Here is a 23,919-nt window from a genome sequence, read left to right as displayed (position 1 = left end):
TTCTCTCTCACCTGTTGTTGTGAATGAGCGCTGCAGCTCTCAGCCCGGGTGTGTTTTTGTTTTGCGGGGTCCCGAGCTGTCTGGGATATATTTAGCTGTGACCTGCTTTAGACCTGACTCAGCTCACAGTGTAGCTGTCACGTTCTCACCTCCAGCTCCAGTGAGCAAAGTACTCCTTCCCTGATTGCTCCACAGTGACTTCATTCAAATGGGGTCAACTCATCACATGTGCAACAAAGCACAGGTTACATGTTTGACACGTCTTTACAAAGTATTCTTACTGCTGCTGAGCTTATGTTCTAACCTATCTGCTCCTATTTCCTAAATGTATCCTGTGTGACTGCTATTGATTTGATAATGGAAATCAATTATGGATAATAGCTTTTACATGGATTCACTTCATCAGGATAAGTCATGAGAGGATTATGCAACCAAACCCCTGCACGTCTGCACACACACACTCAAGAAATCCAATAATAGCAAAAGCAGAAGTGTATCTGTGGACCAGAGCATGGACTCAATAATGGGAAATAATAAATAGAAACCGATTACAATGACTAAAAATGATCAAATAACAGAAGAAGGAGGATGGTTGGATGTCGGAGCCGCCCTCAGTTTGGGGGTCCACATCACTCAGACCTCTCAATCTTTAATTTTCACTTTCTCAACAACAGCTTGGGGAATAACCTTGACATATTCTAAGCGAAATATTTCCCTCGAGAGAACAAGCGCCCACTTTCTCCTGACGAACAAATTGATTCGTGGGAGTTTATGGAAAAACTCTCAGACAGCGTCAGTGTGTGACACTGTGACTCAGCCTGTAGGCGGCCTCTCCACCACGTCAAAAGACTCCAGCAGTCTGTCTGGAGGGAAAGCAGACTGCCTGCCCAGCCTCCAGTTTCACTACACGCTCGGACGTTACACACACACACACTCACACACACTCATACACACACACACACACACACACACACACACATTCACGCACAGATGAGCTCTGTCTTTGAACTGAAAACACTGAATTCGTGCTCTGGATGTGAGCAGTCACAGATTCCTGCTCCATATGAGGAAGAAAGTGAGTAACAGAGTTTAATCTTTTATGTTTAAGTTGGTCTGTTTGTGTGTTTGTGTAAAAGTGTGTAGACTAATTTACTGATGCAGCTGTTTCCATAGCAGAAACTTTGTAATTAGATTCCAGATTTTTACATTTTCTTGGTTTATTCTATGTGTTTTATCAGCTTAACAGTACATGTAATAAATATATACGTCTATTTATGATACTGCAGGAATTTCTCATTTGTGAAAAAATACAGGAATTCCTGCCTTAAAAGTAGAAATCCTACAGTTCAGATCATATTCATATTGTAGTATTTAAAATGGAGTTCATAATGGAGAATACTTCTTTACATTAAGTAAAAGGTATTTTAGTGTGTTCAGATTCTTCACACACTGCTGGTGGAGTAAAGTGAAAGGACACATGGACACGGTTTAATTTCACTCAATATATTGAGTAAGGCAGATTAGCACGTGCTCCCCTCAGAGGTCTCACTGCATTTTCACTTTGTTCTGCTGCTCAGGATATTTTACAAGAATGAAAATTCCTTTTTGAGTGAACACACTCCCTGTCACAATGACATCTTTGAAGTCTGAGAATCAGATTCGAGCTCATTTAGTTTTTAGCATTTGAAATCTTTGAAGCAGCTGAGAGTCGTAACGACTGTCACATAAATGTAACTTATCACCGCTGTGCATTTGGTCCTGTAGTTTAATGATGTTGGCATGGATGTTTTTATTACAACAAAAAATCCATCCACTGTCACAATCGCTCATATTTTTGATTGTGGCTGCAGAAACAGTTATTTCACTGTCGACTGATCTTTTTCTTCTCTGGTTGTTTTTGCTTTTTTCTTATAATATTCAGTTAACTGTCATAAATCAGAACCAGTAAATATTCACACAGAAGCTGATTATTTGGTGTTTGAGATGATTTATTGATCAAAATAGTTTCAGATTCATTTTCAATAATCACAGCTCTGTGTTGGTGAGATTAGTGAGTAGCTAATGGAGGAAATCTGATGTTCCATCAAACCGACGTGAAGAACTGGAAACTAATGTGAAGAGATTCTGGTAGAGTCAGAGTTGAGCTGTATGTGAGAAATATATCAGTCATTGCTGCTCCGTGCATGTGCTTTAGAATCAGTTATTTTTAATGAATACTGGGTGAATGAAATACTGCAACTGATGAACATGGTTTCATTTTGTAGTTTTCCTCCAGCTGCATCTTTGTTTCTTCCTTCAGTAACTCAGTAACTACCCACAGAACATATCTCAGATATTTGTCCCATTCATGGAGACACTATCTGTTTTCACACTATGTTATGAAGGATGTTTGGATGTTTAGAAGTTTATTTCTGTTTATTTCTGTTGAATGAATGTTCAGTATTTACCATCCTCAGAAAAACACTGGTTAACACTGCAGTGATGTATAAATACACTGTGTGATGTTTCCATGCTTTATCGCTTTCTGTCCTCCAGATCTTGAAAGCACCTTGTCTCCTCTTGAGTCTGTTCACCAGTTTGAATCTCTGCTCTGGAAAATTTGGGACGCCAATAACTGATGATGTGAGCAAGCTGTCGTTACTGGTGAGATTACTGAGCTGCTACACACACAGATACACACCTCATACAGTATTTATATGCTGTCTCTATGGGTATAAGTGCTGCATGTTAAGAAACTGAGACTCTGAGATCTTCTATGAAAATCTGTCTGTCTTTATTCCCTCTGCAGAAGCAGAATATCCCCTCTGATTATGAAATTCCTGTTAGTTACATTCCCAAAGAAGTGGTAGGTGTGATCCTGTGAAAGCAGAAATAATGATCATAATCAGTCAAATAAAATAAAGAAGACACTTTAATATTGATGTTAATGTTTTTTTCCACCTGCATCTCCAGGCTGGCACGTGCTGGGTGGTGTTAAATATCTATCCTTTAGAGCAAAGTCTTCGGAAGCTGGCCAATATGTTCGGTGCCATTTCCTCCAACAAAGAAAACATAATTGTCTTCATTGCAATGCTGAAGAGTTTACGCTTCACCTTCGACCATGAGGAACTGGTAAGTAATCTGCAGCTTCTCCTGCCTGAGTAGAAATAGTGACATGGATTGTGCAGTGCAGCTCCATTTGAAGCATGAAGACGTAATATTTTGGACGTTCAGTGACTGTTTTGCACATGTAATCGTATAATTGAGTTATTTCAGGATTGCTTGTTGTCTGATCCCCCAGGAAACAGCGATGCAAGTCTTCCAGTGTCACTACCAGGAAGGGAGCTTAATGTCTGGTCTTTACTTCGACTACATCAAAGACGTCTTACACTCTGCCGCTCAAGGAACATCCGGCTTCTCGTGCAAGCCGCCACCATGTCTTAACCCGCAACAGACACCAGGTACGTCATTCGTTTGCATTCAGATTTTTTTGATTTTGAACAGATGCATCAGAAAGTAAAGCAGCCTATTAGTGGGAAGATATTGACTCACAGCTGTGGACAGGAAATCATATGTAACCTTGAACACAGTCACATACATGTTGTTAAAGGAGCTGCATGAACAAAAGCTGCATTTAAAGCAGGTTTCAGACAGATTTTGGGAAAACCTGTGGCTGAGCCTGAGAGGATCTCTATGATAAATACACATCAAGGGAACTGGACACATTTCTAAGGTGTAACTGTACTCAGTGAAATGTCCAATGATCTTCCCTCTCTCCAGGGGGTCAGGAGGACAGTCGTAAATACAGCTGGTCGAAGAGAACACCTTTGCTTTTGGTCCTCATCCCCTTCGTCGCTTGTCTTATTCTCATAGTGTGGCTGGTGAGTACCTGAACTGTCACTTTTTCACCTTGAACTGTGTGTTAACCAGGTGAAACATTAAAATGAGCTTTTGGTTTATGAACAAACACCTGCAAAAAATAATGTCACTCCCCTCGGCCTCATCTTTACCTTGTGTTTATTGCTAATTAGAAAAAGCTGGCATCCTAACGTGCTAAGCTACAGCAGTGAAGAAGCATAGCTAAAATTAGCATGTTAGCATTGGTAGTGTAAGACTGTTAGCATTTAGCTCAGTGCTGCCTCGCAGAGTTGCTAGCATAGCTGCAGACAACTTTCTTTGCCATATAAGAGAAGAAAGAAAAAAGAAAGAACTGCTCCGTTTAACTACGACTTTTATAACACAATTATCGCACTATTCAGGCCGATAATTGTGTGTATGTGTGAAAGGTCAGTGGTGTCAGGCTCAGAAGGCACGGATACTTCCTATACCACAATGAGCACTTAGTTCTGTTTCTGTTTCCGGCAGTTTTCAGCGTGGTTTTCATGTTTCCTCTTCAAAGATGAAAAAGTCTTTTGGGAGCCATTTCATAATTAATTATTCAGAGAGGAAGCTTTCCTGTGTATATATCATAAATTGTATATACCCCAGCTGACTGTGGTTCACTTGCTTTTTGTAATATTATGCATTATGAGAAGCCTCGACTAAAATAAAGCGTCTCTGGTGCTAAATCTTCCATAAACTACACTGGCTCTCGTTCCTTTTGGCGTCTGTGGTCAGTGGAATAAAGGCCTCGTTTTAGTGAGCGCTTCCAGGAAGGCAGCTCTTGTAACGTTAACAACTGCTCATCAAATATTCAGAAGTACTTTGAGGCTTCATTATTATCTAATGTAATGATGTTTGGAGATTTATTATGTGTCATTTGTGCATCATGACAGACAGGATAGAAGAACACTGCTCAGGCTGTGAGTGTGATTTTCTCTCTTTTTTTTAGGTCAAGTCTGGAAGGCGCTTACCAGTGTGCAACACTGAAAATAGCCAGATAGCACCTTCTGACATGATCCCAACTGTGTCTGTCTCCATCCCGCTGCAAACGCTCACCCACGCCGCTGACACTCAGCCAGCGGGGGCGGCGATCCCTGAACATGAAAGTGGATGAAACACAACTAGTAAAGAGGAGAAGGACGATTCAGGCAGCAGTTTAACAACTCGCTCTCCGGGGTTGTTGTGTTATTTGCAGGGAGCCTGCTGGATTAAGGAGCTGTGGTCTGACACTCGACTGAGTTGAGCTACGAGAGTAAAAAACTCACCTGCTGTGAAGAAACAAATTCCCCAGGCATTTCTAACACTTAACCACCCGAAGAGATTTTTTTTCTCCCCGGACCAGGGGGAAGAACTCTCTGCACAATGGCTGGTTATCTGCCAAAATGGCTGGTGAAGTATGTTAATTGTGTCGCCTTGGCCGGTGTTTAACAGCACTTGGCTGGCCTGTTTTTGAGCAGAGCACGATGATTTATTTTTCAGCGCTGGTGCCATTCAGAGCGTTCCCAGGCTCCAGTTTTCAGCAGATCAAAAATGAAACCACACTGTTTGGAGGATGTCAGTCTCCTGTCGTTTACCTGTTGGCTGTGTCCTGGTCCTTACAGAGACTGAAATGCAAAGAAACACACTCCTACCAATACCGTCTTTAGATAAACAACAGAAACAGCAGCTCGTCTTGTGCTTGTTGTTGACATTGTTATGATCTGTGATCTGTCACAAATCACAGACCTGCTAGTCACAAACAACACGCTGAGCAGTTCAACAAGTGTCCCACTTTGTGTATCAAAGATCTGACCAGATGGCAGATAGCCATCGCCAGAGGCACTTTGAATCCCGTCATTGTATCTCAGAGCTGTTGCCCAGTGATCTATAGCTGCTGCTCGGCCACAGCGAGTGTGTTAGCGTTTTTAATGCCTTATTCACCGAGTCAATCGTGTTCAGTCATGAGAACATGACTCCCCGAGTGTGAGTGCTCTCGTACTGTATGTGTCAGACAGACAGGACAGGCAGGATGAGAGAAAGTGAGGAGCGATAGGGATAGATAGGATGAGCTCAGCGAGAAGCATAAGGAGGGCTTGTTCTCGTCACAAAAGAAAGGCCCGTAGGCTGGAGGAAATGCCAGTTACAAACACGACTGATGTCGGCAGATCCCTATGAATCAACAGGCTAAGAATCTTTCCAGACCGCAGGCTATGTGGCCTCATCTACAGAGGATGGTTAGTATTTCAATAACAATTTTCTGTATTCGAATGATTTACTTCCAAAACACATCAATGAAAAGAGGAAAGATGTACCTTTATTAGAGAGTTTTTCTGGTGTGGATAAAGTTGTTGGTTGTTGTCGTTTCAGTGACCGATTTCTCTGATTTTCATTTTTGGATTTTGTAAAAATATGTGAAATATTTAAGTTATTTTGTTACGAGATAAATCACTTACCAAACTGAATTAACATTTTCCATAAGATTGTATTTTTAAACTGCTCTTCACTGCAGTAAGGACGTAGACAAAATACTGTGAACACTCAGGGAAAACACTTTATTACTGTGAAGTAACTCTGAAGTACTTAATCATCAGGGCACATACTTTCAGTGGTGGGTTTTATGAACTCGGGATGCTGAATAGAAGCATTCATCACCCTCTGTACACATGCCTGTTATTTATCTTTTTCATCTCCTGGTCTGTTTCTCCTTCATTGTTCATATATCACAGACGTGTTTTGCCTGAACCTCCTGCAGTACGGGCAGAGTTTTTTTATTTCATATTATTTTGAAAACTCACATGAAAGTGTTGATTGTCGGGTGTTTATGGCTAATTGGTGTTAAACAGTTCATAACAGTAATTTGGTCAATTTCCTTTTTTATGAAATGTTGACATTATTTTGTCTACTCCCTGCATTGGCCTGTGAGAAACAGTATATCAGGATTATCTGTATATTCTGTTAGTATCTGTCAACAATATAAAAATATATAAAGGTTCATGTTATTATTGTTGGAAAAACAGTAGAACAGAAAAGGTCTGTTTCTTTGAGGCCCTGTTCGCAGCAGCTTGCTCCTCCATTCTAGTTTTATGAGGTGAAATATCTTTGTGTCTCCAGAACAGAGCAAACATCATAACGTTCATGCAGATCATTGTCAGGTCATCTGCTCAGACACACACATTCACTGACAAGGGATTTTTTAATTGAGTGCAAAAAAAAAAAATATCAATAAAATTGATGGTGATTACATTTGTGATGATAAAACTGTATTTGTGGTTGTCGTGCGTCACAGCTGGATTTGATTTACTTTACTGTTCTGAACAGACTTTTGACTGTTGTTCTCTATTACATCAAACTGTCTTTTATTTTATTAAAACATTTAGATATGTAAACAACGATGAGTATAAACACAAAGCACCCAACATGGTGAAAATATAAGAATTAAAAACCTAACTAAATGATCACCATAACTCATATGGCTGATGGCCTCTCTGGAGTTTTTATTCCTTCACCGCATCTTTTGAAAAGATGAGTGCTTTTATTTTATACAGTAACATCCGCCGGAAGCGCTCAGACTTTTGTTTTGGAAAGCCGCTACCCAGCGGTCGCCATTATTCTTCCTGGCTTGACGTTACCGATAAAGACGGTTAAATAGTTTTCGACATTATATTTCGGGGTAAACTGCGCTGTTGTTAGCCTGTTTGGCGCAGTCGGTTGATTAGCGCATGAATTAGCGACACATCCGGGGCATAGAATGGAGAGACGGTCTGATACTACAGGTAAGTTGCTAAGCTAACGCTAGCAAGCTAACAGCAGCTGCCGCCGAGGACGGCAGCCAGAAAATAAGATGCAACATGTGCCATCTGGAGCAGTAAAGTGACTGCTTGCCCTTAATCGCTCGTCTACATGAACGCAGCCAAGTCTGTTCGGCTATTTTTGGGCTAAGTGTGGCGGTTAGCGCGCTAACTAGCTTTAGCGATGACTGTCCAGGCTGTTTGATTTCAAATGAAATCATTCATCCACCGGATGCTCTGATCGGCCGTTGCATCGTCGAATATCAGCTACGATAACTCTCACCGGGTCTACTTCTACCGCCTGCTCCGTTTGCATAAAGTTTAACTCTGACTCGGCTGCAGTTTGGCGCTCATTCTCTTGATGACTGCACGCGCACACGCGGACGTGCACACTTTTCAAACCATCTGCAGCAGATATCAAAGTATGTCGTTAGCAGTACAGCGCCCCCTACAGCTGCTGGTGTCTGGTCCCCACCTGCAAAACCGCACAGACTGTTGGTAGTTTGCATTAAACACACAACTCAGAGAGGAGGATTTACACTGGACCAGTTACTTTTATACACACAAACACACAGCATGTAGAGTACACACCCCAGTACACACCATGTAAATGAGTAACAGACAGTTTTCAAGTTATTTAACAAATGTATTAATTCAGTAAAACGTCTATGAATCTATCAGAGTTCTGTTGATATTACAGTTAGCCAGATCATGCTGGTTAAACTCACTTTGACTTCATGTTCTTGAACAGGTGCTGGAGGCGCTCTTCCCCTGGCGTCCCTTCGTTTGATGGCTTCCCCTCTGCAGCTCACGTACTCCTACATATGGCAGGTCATACGGCAGCGAAACGTGAAGCAGTACGGGAAGGTGGAGGAGTTTGTGACCATGGTGACGCAAACAGTTCCTGAGCTCATGAGCTTCAAGCAGACTGCCCAGCTCGTCTTGGGGTTGAGAGCGAGGGTGAGTTTCACCTGTTGTGTGTGTGTGTGTGTGAATTTAATGCACATAGAGCAGATTCATAGACGGTTTCTTTAAGCACCACAGGCCTGTGAGACTGCGAGCTCTCCAGGTTTCTAAAATGGCCGCCATTCCTCCAGATTTTCTTCTCAAAGTTACTGAACATCAAAGTGGATACTCACTGTTGATGAACTCCACATGTTTCATATTCAAATCACACACATCAAGAACAAAGAGAGCACATGACATTACAGCTTTACCCCCTCTATCTAAAGGCTTCATTTACTGAATTAAATATTGTATTTGAAAGACCTTAAAACGTTGCAGTATGTGATCTTGTGCTATATTGTTTTTTTTTTTTTGGCTTGGTTTTGATGTTCTTTAATGACTGTAGTATGTGGCCTTTCTTGTGCTGTAGATCATTTTGGATTTACTTAACAAAGAGGGCCCACCAGATTCCCGAGCTATTCAAACCCTCATAAATAAGCTGAAGGTCTCTGCATCCTCAGGGGTAAGAACACTTTATTCCTGAGAAACATAAACACATGCACAAGCTTTAAGTCTTTACGAGATTAAAATTGAAAATTAAATCTGACTTTTAGTATTTAATGTGTTACAGAAGGACTCAGAAGTGGAGAAATCTCAAACTAAACTTCATGGTGCTGGTCCAGAATCTGCTCAAAAACCCTGCTGAGAGGAAGCGCTTCTTCCAGGTATTCACATCCATCCAGACTTCACACTCGTTCCACTTTCTACCAACAGGAATCAGAAAATATTTAATATTTAATATTTTAATATTTGACGACTATACTGAGAATTCAGCTGCATCAAAACCCAGTCACAATGCTGTTAACTCATACATGTCTCTCTCTTTGCAGGAAGTGTTCCCGGTACAGTACGGCACAAAGTTTGACACAGCTCTGCAGGCTCTGACTGCAGGCCTGGTGTGCAAGCTGGAGCAGCTTCTTCCTGTTCCCAATCTGTCCCAGGTATGCACGAATACTGTCACTGGAATCGAACATTTGCCCTGCAGCAGGAGACAGGAACTGTTGTTCCTACCGGCTCCATGAGTGTTTTACAGTTGATTGACATTTTCACTGTAATTACTGTCAGTATTTAACACTCATTTAACATTACGGACACATTTTCAAAGATCATGTAAATGTAGGCTAAATAAATTAAAGCAGTTCAGTAATTCAGTGTAAAATCTCTGACTGGACTTCTTCCAGACATTTTAAGGCCTTGAAAACTGTAATTAAGACATTTTAATCTGTAGTATATTTGAAGGAATTCGGGACAAATCTGTTTTGAATGTATTAGTTGAAGTTATAAAAGAGCAGTGTGGTATCAACATGGCATCTGAAGTGAATGTATGTACGTTCATTGTACACAAAGATATTTGATGTTGGATGATGGAAACAGAAATGTGTGATCCATACTAAGATTTACAGTGAAAACTCATCATTACTTCCATTTCTTGCCTCTTAACATTCAGCTTGGTACCATGATCTCAAGCGAGCCCAGTGTCCTGGAGGCGTGTGGAGGCTTTATCCCGGACCCCGGGGACCTGAAGACTCTCCTCCTGCACCAGCAAGCCAAAGGACTCCTTGGTGTTAAAGGTAAACTTTATGTTTAAGTTTTATACAAAGGTGTGATGAAATAGAGAGAAATGCTCTCCAAGTAACAAAATTTGACAGATTATATCAAAAGTCTTTTGTGTTAACAAAGTAGACAGAGACAGTTAAACTTGTCTGTGCTGTAAATCATGAAGTACAGTCAAAAATCGATTTACAGAGCCTTTGCTTTCTGTGCAGCCACCATCTCGTCATCAGTGGGCGACTGTGTCCTGTCTTCGCTCGCCTTCCGGCCCAAACCAGCAGAGCCGCCACCGCCACCACCAGAATCACCGAAACGATTAGCGGTCACCCTCATCGAAAAAAGCCCGGCCCCCCTCAGTGACACTGAAGACTTGGGAGTGATGTCGGAGGACTCGGACAGCCCAGCAACCCCTGCTGCTAGACCACAGCGTAGAGGGCGATACAGTGATAAAACGGGCGATGGCACCGCCCCAAAGGAAACGAGTGTCACAACAACAGCTCAGAGGGAGAATCCAGTGCAGGAGAAGAGTTCTACACAGGAACAGTCTGCCACAGCTCTACAGAGTGGAGGAGAGGATGAAGCAGCAGCACTAGAGAAACCAGAACCACAGCAGCTGCCCCTGAAATCAATCCCTTTCAGGGTAGTTCAGGTGCCGATCAAAACTACCTCCACCTCACAGAACGCAGGAACTAAAGACGGCCAAAAGCCCCAGACTCAGCGGGTCACGCTGCATCAGTGGGTGTCACAGATCGCCACTAACTCGCTCTCTCTCCCAGCCTTACCGCCACTTCCTCCACCCAGGCTGAGTGCGTTGGACGACACGAAGCCAAGCATAAGAAGAAAAAAGCAAATTCGGCCGCCGGCTGACAGATTCACGTGCAGCGTGTGCGACAAGAGCTTCCCTTACCAGTCCAAGCTGATGGACCATGAGCGTATTCACACAGGAGAGAAGCCTTTCGTTTGCACGGCGTGCAACAAAAGTTTCCGCACACAGGCGTTCCTCAACAACCACCTGAAGACCCACAGCACGGCGCGTCCTTACGCCTGCGGCCAGTGCGGCAAGTGTTTCACCAAACTCCAGAGTCTGACGAAACACATGCTCGCCCACAGCGGCCAGAAGCCCTTCTACTGCAACATCTGCAACAAGGGCTTCACGCAGTCCACCTACTTCAAAAGACACATGGAGTGCCACACGAGCCAGATGACGTTCCCCTGCAAGCACTGCAGCAAGAGCTTCCCAACGGCTTTCAAGCTGTCAAACCACGAGCGCTGGCACACCAGAGATCGCCCTCACATGTGCGAGCGTTGCGGGAAGAGATTCCTCGTCCCCAGTTTGCTGAAGAGACACATGGGCTATCACATCGGCGACCGCCAGTATCTCTGCTCCCAGTGCGGAAAGACCTTCGTCTATTTGTCCGACCTGAAGAGACACCAGCAAGACCACGTGCCCAAAGCTAAGATCCCGTGCCCGGTCTGCCAAAAGAAGTTCTCCAGTAAATACTGCCTGAGGGTTCACCTGAGGATCCACACGAGGGAGAGACCCTACCGATGCTCCATATGCGACAAGAGCTTCACTCAGGTGGGGAATCTGAAGGTTCACATCAGGTTACACACCAACGAGCGGCCTTTCAGCTGCGACGTATGCGGGAAGACCTACAAGCTGGCGTCCCATCTGAACGTCCACAAAAGGACTCATACGTGCAAGAAGCCCTGGACGTGCGACACGTGCGGGAAAGGATTCTCCGTCCCCGGGCTCCTGAAGAAGCACGAGCAGTTACATACGAGGGAGGCTAACCCCGACTTCTCCGGTAAACGGAGGCACAGGGGTAAGCACAAGAAGCACTCCCTCAAGAGGAAGTACGACGAGGACGACGAGGGCAGCGATGATTATTAATCAAAGAAATACATTTTGTAATAAATAGCCCTGATCGGAGGTGATGCTGATCACTGAAGAAACTGTGTAATTTTCAGAGTTTGACTCGTTTCCTTGTGGTGTGATCAGGTCACCGTGATGGTTTGAGTCATGAAAACACATTTTGAATAATGTGATAATAATTTTTTCTGATCATTGAATTTAAACCAGTCTGAGTTATAATTTGCATTATAATGGAAATTAGCTGGAGGATCTCTGCTAACAAAGCCCATTGTTTTAATCGCTGTTGTTGTTCTTCATGTGATTAGGTGATGTGATGAAATGAGGTTAGGTGATGTTACCCAAAGCTGTCACATTCTGAGAACAATACGGTAGCAGTAGGACATTTTGTTGCTGATTGTCAGTAATCATTTTGAAAGTTGTAAAAAATGTCTCTTGCTTTTCAAGAGGCCACCTTCATGTAGGACATCATGTCAACAATAAAAGCATTTCAGAGCATGTGTCTGTAGATATTCTGTCTGCTGTGATAAAATGTTGTAGTGTCAGTAGGAAACATGTAACTTTGTTATGGTATCTTGTAGTAATTCAAAACTATTTTCACCACATGCTGTTTTATACATAACCCTGAACTGTAAACATCACAGCTACTCTGCTTTTGTTTTAGGTTTGAAATAGACTGATCTGTGTTCATTAGGGTTTCACTCTTGTTTTCTAGTAGTAGATACTGTTTTGTCGAATTAACACGAGAAAACAAAGAGAATTTAGATTTGAGCAGGAGAATCATTTAACATGATGCAAATGTGTGATGAGACTGTGCTGGGAATCTTTTCTTCACTAATCCTATTGTGAGCAGACTTGTATATAAGCCACAGAGTAATGTACCTGTTCTCAATATATTTTGTTTTTTGATGTTTTACAGAAAAATAAATAGTCTTAGCAAAAAGCTACTGGTTTGATATCTTGTGAGATTCTGTGTACTGCACCGATCACCAAACTGCCTTTTATGAGCCCTGACTTAAACATGGGTTCATGTTCAGCAGCTCAAGTAAAACTTCTTGTAGAGGAGATGTTACTGGCTGCAGCTGGAGCTAATGTTTATGAACTTATTTTATACCACAGGGTAGTTAAACCTATAAGAAGTCAATACATTATGTTTTCTTAAACTGTAAACAGTTAAATTGACGTACAAGGCAAATTTCCTCTGAGTTTTAATGGACCATACATAAGCAGCATGAAGTTGACATGTGACTTATGTTCTTAAACATAGCACTTGACTGATGGTGCGTTCCGGTTGTACTCAAAAGTCGGAATTTCCGAATCGAAAGTCGGAAATTTCAACTGGAACGGGATTCCAACCCGGAAAAGACGCCATGTTAGAACAGTTCAGCATAACAAATAGCCCATCTCCACTGGCCCTGTGTAGTACGCCTTTGTCCCGCTAAGCGAGCCAAACGGCTAACACGGTTCTTGTTTAAAAAAATAAATAAATAAAAAATGGCGTCTCCGCCTTCAGCCGAGCCGTATCTAGGCAACGGTCATCTGACTGGCTCAGACAACGTGACGTCATTCAAGCGAGAAGCGGAAGAGCGCCATTTTGAAAAAAAAAAGAAGTCAAAACATTTCAGCTCCAGCATGCCTTGCTAGTTGCTCTTGGTTTCTGGAACAAAAAGAAAAGACAAACATGGAGCCACCGGTGAACTGGTCTCATGAAGAGACTCAGGCGCTTATCGCTGTCTGGTCAGAGGAGAAAATTCAGCGCGACCTGGAGGAGTCGTTTAGAAATGAGAAAGTATACCGTGAAGTGTCAGGTAGGCTAGCTGCCATGGGAATGGGTCGCTCGGCAAAGCAGTGCAGAGAGAAGATAAAGAAACTTAAACAAGAATACAGGAGAATTAAAACACACGGTGAGGGAAGTGGAGCTGTCACACTCAAGGCCTTCAGGTGGTACGACGCTATGGACGCCATCATGGGTGAAAGGCGACAGTCAGATGCCATGATATCTGAGGTCATGATTTCAGATGTTGAAACAGGTAAGTGGTTTAAAAACATGTCTCTGTATAAGTTTTTGCTGAGGAAATGTGTAAAGGACCTTGACTCAACAAGCTGCAGTTGTTTGCATTTACCTGCAGTTTATCAGGAGCGATAATATCATAGATAATGTTACTGTACATGATAAGTTAGTGGTAATAAGGAACGTCACAGCACATAGTGTTACAGATTTATTTATTTTTGTCTAACAGTTATTTCAGATGTTTTCATCCAGTTCTTGTTCTCCTGTAGATTTGATGGACACTCCCCACCCTACACCAGCTCCATCACCCTGTCCCACAGAAAACCCTCAAGACCCACAGATTTACTCCATTCAGCTAGAAGATGTTGACGGTCCCTCTACAAGCACCGCTGTGACCTCCACTGCAGTGCAAACCTCAGTCAAAGGCAAGTTTACCAAGCTCAAGGACTTTAATTTTATGATAAGAGATAAATAAACTTGTGAATTTGGAGGCAGAAGTGTGTTACTGAGTGTTAGAGTTTCTCAACAGCACCTAAATCAAGTCTAGATAAATACAATATGAGTGCAGTTAAGTTATTTGATGCTGCTCGCTTCAAATGTCTTTATTTTATCTGCTTTCATGGCTTGAGATATCATGGCGTTTTGCTTTTACAGATACGCCCTTGTGCTGTTGGTCAAATAAAGAGGTCCAAGCATTGTTGACACTGTGGGCAAATCCAGCTGTTCAAGAAGAGCTTCTCCTCAACGTGAGGAACAATGACGTTTACGCTCGGCTGAGTGCCGAACTGGCATCGCTTGGATTCAACAAAGCACCAAAGAAGTGCAGGGAGAAAGTCAAGAAACTGAAGCAGGAGTATAAGAGGATTAAAAATGTCCAGCACAGGGGTGATAGCAACAGCACCCGCACCAGCGTGTGGTTTCTCATCATGGACGATGTCCTCAGTTCTCAGGCAGCAACAGCAAAATGTTCAAGAACAACAGAGCCGGTCTCCACAGGGCCGTCTCTGTCCCCCCCGTCACAGTCTGTCCTGGATGTGGACACTGATGGTAAGTGGAAATAAAAAATAACTTAATGCAGGTTTTTGTTCTACTGTATACATTTTTTCATCTGTGCAGTTTCCAACAATCCACAGCAGGTGCTGCTAGAGGACATGTCAGTCTCTCTCTCTCTGAGAAAGTTAAACTTTGATTCCCTGGAGAGACAACAGCTTCTTTCTGTGTGTAAGAGAGGGGAGGGAAATATAGATTGTTGTATATTGCATGTTTTAATGTGCTTCTGTTAGTCCAGGAAAACCTTCAAGGCCACAGTCTGTGTGATCTGTCAATCTCCTCTGGTCAATGTTTATGTGCTGTGTTCATGGCCAGGCCATTGGCTTTGAATGGCAGTGAAGAGAATAGAATTGACTTGGTAAAACTAAGGTTCAGTGAGCCGTGTGATGGTTGTTCAGTACATCTTTAAATTCAGTGTGTTTGCTTTTATTTTTTATTTTTTAAATCTGTTTTCACAGATGAAACCCAGTGGCTGCCGGATGAAGTCCAAGTGCTGATGACCCTGTGGGCACAACCAAACATTCAGAAACAGCTTCTCACCACAGCAGCAAACAGTCAAGTCTTCACATACCTCAGCAATGAGCTCGCCTTGGTTGGGTTTAATAAGACACCACTTCAGTGCAGTGTTAAAGTGAATAATCTTAAAGGAGAGTACAGAAGAGTCAAGGAATTGAAGCTGCAGTCGGAGGTTAAAAGTGACTGGTTTGCTATTTTAGATAGTGTCCTTGGTCTGGATGGAGAGGACTCTACAGGAGTGGGTTCATCTGCAGCGCTGACACAATCTGAAACACCAGAGGACGAGCATGAGAACGGTATGTTGTTTAAAACTGCACGACAAAAAGTTTATCTGCAGGTTAAGAGAGCTGTCACTGTATTAATTAGGTTCCGTTGCTTTCAGCAGACACGTTGCAGGCTGTTTGGACATCAGATGAAGTCAAAGTGTTGCTGACCCGATGGGCAGAGGAGAGCGTCCAGGAGCAGCTCCGATCCACTCAGAGAAACGAGCGAGTGTTCGCTCAGCTGAGCTCGGAGCTCGCAACTCAGGGTTTCGATAAGACCACCAGCCAGTGCAGGTCGAAGATAAGACTCCTGAAACAAAAGTACAAAAGACTTAAGGAACAGAAGGTCTCTAACAAGCAGAAAAGCAGATGGTTTGTTATCATGGATGAAGTCCTCAGTCGTCACAAGCCAGAGGCTGAGACCAGACCTCTGCAGACATCGCAGCATGAACGCTCTGAAACAGACTCAGGTTAAATAAGTGTGTATTTTACTGTGGCTCACAACCCACTGTATGTGGAACTAACTGAATTATTCTGCAGCAGTTAGCTTTGTTTTTAATGATGTTATTTCACACTTTCTTCCACCATGTGCAGGTTGCTCTTTGTCCCTCTCTTCACTGTGTCTCCTGGTTCCAACCCTGCGTCTCATGTGTGCCTTTGCCTGGAGCGTGGTCCAGTGTTGTGATGTGGCTCAGTATAGAAAGGTGGAGGAGCTGGTGAGGTTGGTGACAGAACTGGTTCCAGAGCTGCTGACACCCAGAGAGACGGTCCAGCTCCTGCTCAGGCTCAGGGCAAGTGTAAGTTTTTTCCTTGATTTATTTTTATGAGATTGTTCAGTTGAGTAGATTCCAAATTCTAACTTATAAAGTTTATTTTATTCATGCAACCAGCTTGTGTTGGAGCTGTGTCGAAACGAGAGCACAGCCAACCTGCTGAGCATCCAGCCGCACCTGAAGATTATTCAAGACCTCACGATGGGCTCCACCTGTGATCAGGAGGTAAGTCTGCAGCTGAAGATAACTGATATTCTAAATGGGCCTTTAAATTAAAGAACAAACACCTGGAGGTTTTCTGATGCCTGGACCTTGTGCCTTTTTATTTTTTTGTTTTTTTAACTGTTATGCTCAGCACCTTAGCAAGGCTTCAGCTGTGTGTGGGAGACACTGAAGCTGCTGTGTTGTTCTAGAAGACAGAAGGTCTGAGGTCAAAGGCAGAGGCCTCTTTAAAGTCCATATCAAACAGCATTCCTCTGTTAACCCTCTTACTCCCTCAGAGGTCACTGAGGACATTCTCCATAGATTTTCACATCACTTTGCCTGAGGCGATGGTCACTCAGGAGGGGCCCCATGTTGTTTAGTCTTTATGACTGCACCTAATAGCCGGTCTTTGATTTTTTCCTGCCTTTGTGATTCCCCTGGGAATAAGATTTCCCCTTGATGTTTAATTCATGCTTCCTTGCATCTGCTCCTCAGTGAAGAGCCATGAAGAGACAATATGATCAAACATCTATGTATGTATATGATCAATTTCACGTCCTGTGTAACCGAATGTTCAAATCCAGAACTTTCTATTTGTTATCTCAGTTTAGCTGCTCCTCAGATGTTTCATGCTTTTATATTTACACCTGCCCCTCCTGTTCTTACACACAGAATAGATCCAGAACTTATTGATTGTTGTCTTGTTTGTTTTGACAGTTGGAAAAGTCAAAGTCAAACTTTGTGGAGGTTGTTGAATCATTGCTGCAGGACCCAGAGGAAAGAGCAATGTTTTTCAAGGTCAGACATTTTAACACAATTACCAAACTGAAACCATCGACTGATCTGATAACAGACTGTTACCAGAATATATCAGTGTATAATACTTTGGTAAATTAATCATCAGAGATTTTTCTTCCTCACTGTACTAACCAGCTGTGTACTCGTCTGTGTCAGGAGGTGTTTCCCATCCATTATGGCCGACAGCATGAAGCCACATTGTCCACATTAGTTTGGAAATTCATCAGCAGACTGGATGCTCTACTGCCCATCCCTGATATTAAACAGGTGAGGAATATTATTAGATATTAAACTTGGCTTTATATAAATGAAACACAATAAGCTCTGGTCAAACTAACTGGTCTTTTCATTGCCTTTGCTGTACTTGTGTTGTATTCTTCTCAGACTGCAGAGTGGCTCAGCAGCGCCCCCTCTGTCATGGAAGAATGTGGACAACTGGTTTTGGAACCAGATCAGCTGAAAGCACTAATGAGCTTCCAACAGTCAGGAAACACAAAGAAAGGTGAGTCAGCTGCCTCAGGCTGCATAAAACCAGACAGTCATTCTTAAAATACACAAGGTGAACGTTTGGTGGAACATACACTGAATTAGTCACAAATCTAACATCACACATCCACCTGCTGGTTTGTGTTTTCACCTGATTAAACATGAGACAGTTGAAGCGTAACAGCAGAGCTGATTTTGGTGTGAAATCTGAACAACATGGACACTGTACGCCTTTGGAAATATCTATTTATTTTTTCCCTCACAGGCTGCTCTCAAGCTCAGAACATGTTTTTGCCAAGACTGTCTCTTCCTCCCAAAGCAAACTCAACGCAACTCACTTCAGAGCAACAGGAAATGTCTCCAGGCGATGAAGACGAAGGACAGTTTGATTGTCCTGAAGACAAGGAGACCGTTGAAGAGAAGCAAACGGACTGTTCCAGAGGAAATGAACAAACCAGTGACATGACAAGTATGGCAGCATCCAGCTTTATAACCACTGAAAAGAATCAGTTCCCTCCTGAATGTACTTATTTATATAGATTTGTCCTTTTGTGTGGATATCTTTTATCCTTTAAAATGACCGGAGCTCACAGCCTGAAAGCAAATGAGGGAAATTGAAATTAAAATCTTTCATTTTTGCAGCTTGACGTACTCTGAGTCTCCTCATCATCTTATGTTTTTCAGATTTAAACGTTCATACTACTTTAGGACTTCAGACCTGCTCTCTGTGTCCGTACTCTGACAGCCAGGCGTCAGGTCTTCTGCAGCACATCAGAAAGGAGCTTCTGACCCAGGAGCACAGTCACCTTCCCTCTAGAGCGCCTGGAGAAGACAGCGCTCTGCAGCAGGTCGACCCTGAAACGTGCTCGTGGAGCACGACGAATGCTTGTGAGTATTGCGGGAAGGTCTTCAAGGATGCATCAATGCTGAACAGCCACATAAAAACACACACTCGGCCATTCCACTGCGACAAGTGTGAGAAGAAGTACTCCTCCAGAGCGTCCCTGAAGGTGCACCGTCGAATTCACACGGGCGAGACGCCATATTTGTGTTCACACTGCGGCCGAGGCTTCAGGTCCTCGTATAACCTCGGATTGCACGTTCGCATACACACAGGAGAGCGGCGTTACAGATGTCAGATTTGTGGGAAGGCTTCGATCCAACATCTGGCGAGACACATGCGGATGCACAGAGGTGAGAAGAACTACCTGTGCACGGAGTGTGGGAAGGCTTTTCTCTCCTCCGGGGAGTTAAGGCTTCACATGAGGCTCCACACGGGCGAGCGGCCTCACACCTGCAAACACTGTGGGAGGGGTTTCACTGCCAAGTGCCTGCTGACAGTTCACATGCGACAGCATACAGGAGAGAGTCCTTACAGGTGCTCGGTGTGTCCGAAATCCTTCCCCACTTTGAAAGCGCAGAAAAGACACACAGCGATCCACTCGAACAAAAAGTCTCACCAGTGTTTGAAGTGCGGTAAAATATTCAGGCAAGAAGACACTTTTAAAATGCATGCTCAGACACACACCTGAAAGTAGCAGTGAGTAATATCAGCCCTGCTAATACAGTTACTGCATTAAGATACAGTAATTCAGTTGTATTATATCTTAAAACCAGGCAAAGCTGCCGTTCCAAACATGCACTGACAATCTAAAGAACTGAGCCACATGTATTTTAACAACTCAGCACAATCCCTGAAGCATTGGTTCAATCAAATCACATCATAACTGACTTACTTACCTGTCGTAGCGTCTGCCTGTGCAGATAATTATGTCTTTTATTTCCAGGTAAAGACTCTGCCTCTGAGATTCATGTCAGTACACACCTGAACTACTCTCTACCAAAGCAATAAAGTGTTGCACACAACCAAATATGATACTATCAAGTGTTTATTAAGATTTTATAATACAGGTATTAAAACATTTTGTCAGTAAACGATTTTAAACACAATCCTTAGACAGAGCAGTGAAGTTATTGTAGGAGCCTGTTTGACCTTCATGAAGACATCCTGGCTTAAAGACTACCCACATACCGTGCGAAGTGTTCATGAAGAAAATCCTAACATTTCTCCCCTTCTTCGTTGCTTCCTTGGGGGAGTAAGTCGTCTTTTACAGTCTCTGTTTCTGTTTCTGTTTCTGTCCGGACTGGTACCATGTAACGCGTGTTTGTGTCCGTATCAGCACCTCTTATTCTTTTCAGCAGCCTCCTCTCAGACAGCCACACAGCCAGGCGTGACACCAGTAAAATAGTCCCGGTGCTGATGAGCATGATGGCAGTGCGGAAGGGGAACAAGCGGAACCGGTGACCGTCCTCCTGGATCTTGTCCCAGGGCAGGGGCATCACGTCAGGAAGGCCGATCAAGGGCTCCCCGATCAGAGCTCTCAGCACCAGTGCCACCACGAAGCCGGAGTAGGCCCCGTACTGGTTCACCCACCGGGATAGGAAGAAGATGCAGATCACCTGGGGAGTCATCATTGAATACACGACGTCTGCGCTGAAGATCCAGAACAGGTAAACGGACGTCGTTATCATGGCAATGGCTGCTCCCATTATTCCACACAGGAGGACTGACACCTTAATCACCACAAGGATGTTTTGTTCTGATGCCTGAAAGAGAGGAGATAGTTTTATTATCCACAAACCAACGAGGATCACGGTGTTAATGTTTGAACCATAAAAACAATGCCACAGTCTAAGTAGTGATACTGTGAAGTGTTACTTGCCCGTTTGTAGATGATGTTCTTGAAGATATTTCGTCCCACTTGGGAAGCAACAGACAGAAGTGCAGAGTCGACCGAGGACATCACGGACGCAGCGAGTGCTCCTATGGCGACCAGTGAGATGTAGACGGGGCAAAGATGCTGGAGGGCGATCGGCAGGATCATACCAGCTTTGCCCTGCTCGTACGGGCTGGGAGTCCCGTAGGTGGTCTGGTTCCAATCTGACAGACGTTAAGAACGTGAGTAAAACAAAACACACAGGTCACAGGGTTATATAAGTGTGGGATATATAAGAAGACTGGGTACCTGTAGATGCTGCTACTGCCCCAACTATCAGTGATGGGATGGCAAGGAGTGGACATATCACAGCTGCAGCAAAGCAGGTGATCTTAGCTTGGGCATCAGTGGCTGTGGATAAGACTCTCTGGTAGAAAGTCTGGTAGCAGACCCCTCCAATGGCCTTGGAGGAGAATAAAGACGTGATTACTTAGGAGACTGTGACAGAGTTAACATTGGTGATGCAGAACAGAACGTAATGAAAGTAATGTTTTACCAGCAGCAGTATTTCATCTACCCAGCGACCTGCATCCTCCAGCTCCAGCTTGCCGAGCCACGGCTCCTGGTGCAGCTTGGTCACTGCAGCAACAGTGAAGTTAGCAGAGGAGGGGCTTGTCAGGATGAACGGCACACAGAACCACTGAAAGAAGCAGGAAAACAGGATACAGAGTCACAAAAACAGCATAGCAGGGTCCACTACTCTAACACTAATCATCCTCTGGGGACCAAGAATATATATGTACAAAACATCATTGCAATCCTTCAAATAGTTGTTGAGATTAAAGTGGTGCACAGTGCTGCTCGGCTAAAAATCATCGTACCAAGCCGAAGACCATGAAGCTCAGCTGGATGACATCAGTGTAGGCCACAGAGTACAGTCCTCCCATTAATGTGTAGAGGACTGCAACACTAGCAGAGATGCACACAGCCAGAGAAGAGGAGATACCCATGACCACACTCAAGGTTCCTCCTGTAACAAACACACATTCAGGTTAATCAACTTTTACACCATTCAAGCAACAAAATCAGAACCCCGGAAACAAATATTTGTTTCCTGTTTGTAGCAAGTCTTTGTTTCCTGACTTACCCAGAGCGCCAAGAATACAGGCTATCCACACGAGGTCTCCTATGAGAGCAGGAATGAAGAGAACAGCAGCCACCCTGTTGCCATATTTCTCTTGAAATGGATCCATGAGGGTGACGTAGTTCTTTGACCGAAGAGGTTTGACGAAGAAGAGTCCGCCTGAAGTAACACAAACAGAAACATTCAGACTTCCTCCGGCACCTTCCTTCTGCAGCCATGTTTCATGCAAACAGTTGAATTTGACTCACTCACCTATGAACAGACTTACGCCGTAACCAATGGGCCCCGTGGCCCACACCAAGCCCAGCGTCGGGTTGTAGACCACTTCAGCGTTACCCAGAATATAGCCTCCTCCCACCCAGGTGGCTGCAGAGCGTCAGGACACACACAGCCAATGAGAAATGAAGTGAAGCTGCTAATCCCATCATTCATCATGATATCATCATCATTATGATAAATGTACCTGTCATTGTAAAGATGCTGACCCAGACGTTCAGGTTCCGTCCTCCAACCATTGCGATCTCGCTGAGGTTTCCAGTGCATTTCTTCTCCTCACGTTTTGACTTCCTGGATGCCCAGACGCCGGTGCCCAGTACGATGATGTAAAACACTCCTATGGACAGCAGGCCCAGCCAGTTCACCACCATCTTCAGTCTGTGGGGATGGGACACAAACAAACTGAAACATTCATGTGTTTGTTTGTATTTGCTTGGAGCAAATAGAGCCACCACTCAAACACTGGCCCTGTGGCGAGTGAGAGATGAAGAGAGACAGATGAAATATGTCTGGCAGCTTTGCCACCACAGTTTGTGCTGATTCTGATGATAATATAAAAGCTTATAGTTGTAATGTGAAGTTATAATGATCCTGCACTTTCCTGTTAAAAAGGTTCAAGGAAATTAGAATAATCCTTCTGAAAAACGTCATCTCCAAAACTAAACTTTAGCAGAATCTGTGGGAATAAAAAACTTCTATATGTGATGGAACTATATGAACTATATTATATATAAATTATATGAACTATATTCTGATCCTCCGGGTCAAACTTCTGTGGATTTAATGAAGTTTTTACATTAGTTTTTTAAGAAAATCTACAGGAGGTTCTGGGAAAAGAATTGGATTCTGGGTAAGATGACACTGAATGACTCGGCCACAAGCTGAACATTTAGCAGCATCGTGAATTTAGAAAATGTAGATCAGTTTTTCTGAGCAGTGTGAATTCAAGAGATGTAGATCTGCTGCTTGGGTTTATTGTTAAATCATTACTGGTCTGAACCTCTGAACTTCTCCCATTAAATACAAAATTCAAAAACAAAACAACAATACATGCTTTCTCTCTTAATCATTATGAAATAGTGTTTTTAATTACCTGTATCGCCTTTAGGAAATGTTGAAGAGGATGAAGGTTTGAGCAGAGCTCCTCACAGCCAACTGTCCCAACAGTCAGAACCAGGGATGTTTACAGGAGTCACCTGTTCCACCAGCTCCTCCCAGCTCCACACACCTGATTAGCATCTTACAGCTGCAGCACACAGCTGTTGGTACGTTACCACCCAGCGCTGCATGTTCAAACTTACAGGACGATGTGATGCAGCAAAATTTGTCTCTAAGAAAGAAGATTTCACACTATCTGACAGTGTCACATATGTGTGCATTATATGCAGCTGTAAGTGTTTAACTTTGTTGCTGCAGTGACCGAGCTGCACCATGTTCATGTCAGTGTGTTTTACATATTTTCATCTTTTTAACTTTGGGATCTGCTCTAGAATCTTAAAAAAGTCTGATTTAATCTCTTAAAAATACATTTTCAATCACTCGAATAATTTTAAAACGAATTCAAGCAATATATCTACAGTTAGTTTTATGTGTAATGTGTTTAAATCACATTTTAATCTGTTTT

At 43.3% G+C, this 23,919-nt stretch overlaps 4 protein-coding genes and 1 long non-coding RNA gene across 7 annotated transcripts; 4 read left to right on the top strand and 1 right to left on the bottom strand.

Annotated features, from left to right (window-relative positions):
• The first annotated feature begins 17 nt into the window (after nt 1–17).
• Nucleotides 18–7,308, top strand: LOC108890542 (uncharacterized). The gene is made up of 7 exons (XM_018687422.2): nt 18–1,075; nt 2,536–2,643; nt 2,789–2,845; nt 2,953–3,111; nt 3,281–3,440; nt 3,760–3,860; nt 4,811–7,308. Exons 1-7 carry the CDS (start codon nt 1,064–1,066, stop codon nt 4,973–4,975), a joined length of 762 nt encoding a protein of 253 aa, XP_018542938.2. The 5' UTR covers nt 18–1,063; the 3' UTR covers nt 4,976–7,308.
• A 66-nt stretch (nt 7,309–7,374) lies between these two features.
• On the top strand, nt 7,375–13,001 carry si:dkey-14d8.1 (zinc finger protein 502). Its single transcript, XM_051077870.1, has 7 exons — nt 7,375–7,613; nt 8,380–8,588; nt 9,004–9,096; nt 9,205–9,298; nt 9,464–9,574; nt 10,081–10,204; nt 10,400–13,001. Exons 4-7 carry the CDS (start codon nt 9,242–9,244, stop codon nt 12,076–12,078), a joined length of 1,971 nt encoding a protein of 656 aa, XP_050933827.1. The 5' UTR covers nt 7,375–7,613; nt 8,380–8,588; nt 9,004–9,096; nt 9,205–9,241; the 3' UTR covers nt 12,079–13,001.
• Nucleotides 13,002–13,640: 639 nt separating this feature from the next.
• LOC108890532 (zinc finger protein with KRAB and SCAN domains 8) lies at nt 13,641–20,029 on the top strand. 3 transcript variants are annotated; one of them, XM_051077742.1, is made up of 12 exons: nt 13,641–14,087; nt 14,338–14,493; nt 14,723–15,115; nt 15,577–15,930; nt 16,020–16,367; nt 16,492–16,694; nt 16,788–16,895; nt 17,592–17,672; nt 17,829–17,939; nt 18,057–18,174; nt 18,424–18,627; nt 18,843–20,029. In XM_051077742.1, the coding sequence occupies exons 1-12, from the start codon at nt 13,739–13,741 to the stop codon at nt 19,688–19,690; spliced, it is 3,273 nt and encodes a 1,090-aa protein (XP_050933699.1). In that variant the 5' UTR covers nt 13,641–13,738; the 3' UTR covers nt 19,691–20,029. The 3 variants fall into 3 exon arrangements, with proteins under 3 accessions (XP_050933699.1, XP_018542924.2, XP_050933700.1); XM_018687408.2 differs by having other exon boundaries at nt 16,017–16,367; XM_051077743.1 differs by lacking the exon at nt 14,723–15,115 and having other exon boundaries at nt 16,017–16,367.
• A 147-nt stretch (nt 20,030–20,176) lies between these two features.
• On the bottom strand, nt 20,177–22,840 carry LOC108890531 (high affinity choline transporter 1-like). Its single transcript, XM_051077744.1, has 8 exons — nt 22,483–22,840; nt 22,272–22,385; nt 22,023–22,178; nt 21,757–21,905; nt 21,432–21,575; nt 21,185–21,338; nt 20,882–21,099; nt 20,177–20,765 (listed from the first exon to the last, which is right to left on the bottom strand). The coding sequence occupies exons 1-8, from the start codon at nt 22,664–22,666 to the stop codon at nt 20,217–20,219; spliced, it is 1,668 nt and encodes a 555-aa protein (XP_050933701.1). The 5' UTR covers nt 22,667–22,840; the 3' UTR covers nt 20,177–20,216.
• On the top strand, nt 20,562–23,844 carry LOC127143547 (uncharacterized). Its single transcript, XR_007815070.1, has 3 exons — nt 20,562–20,669; nt 20,892–21,117; nt 23,404–23,844. It is a non-coding gene; the product is annotated as an uncharacterized LOC127143547 (long non-coding RNA).
• The last annotated feature ends 75 nt before the right edge of the window (nt 23,845–23,919 follow it).

This window comes from Lates calcarifer, linkage group LG18, assembly GCF_001640805.2.
Source record: "Lates calcarifer isolate ASB-BC8 linkage group LG18, TLL_Latcal_v3, whole genome shotgun sequence".
NCBI lineage: Eukaryota > Metazoa > Chordata > Actinopteri > Centropomidae > Lates > Lates calcarifer.
Note: the sequence above shows the minus strand (reverse complement) of the source record. Positions and strands in the feature narration are given on the sequence as shown.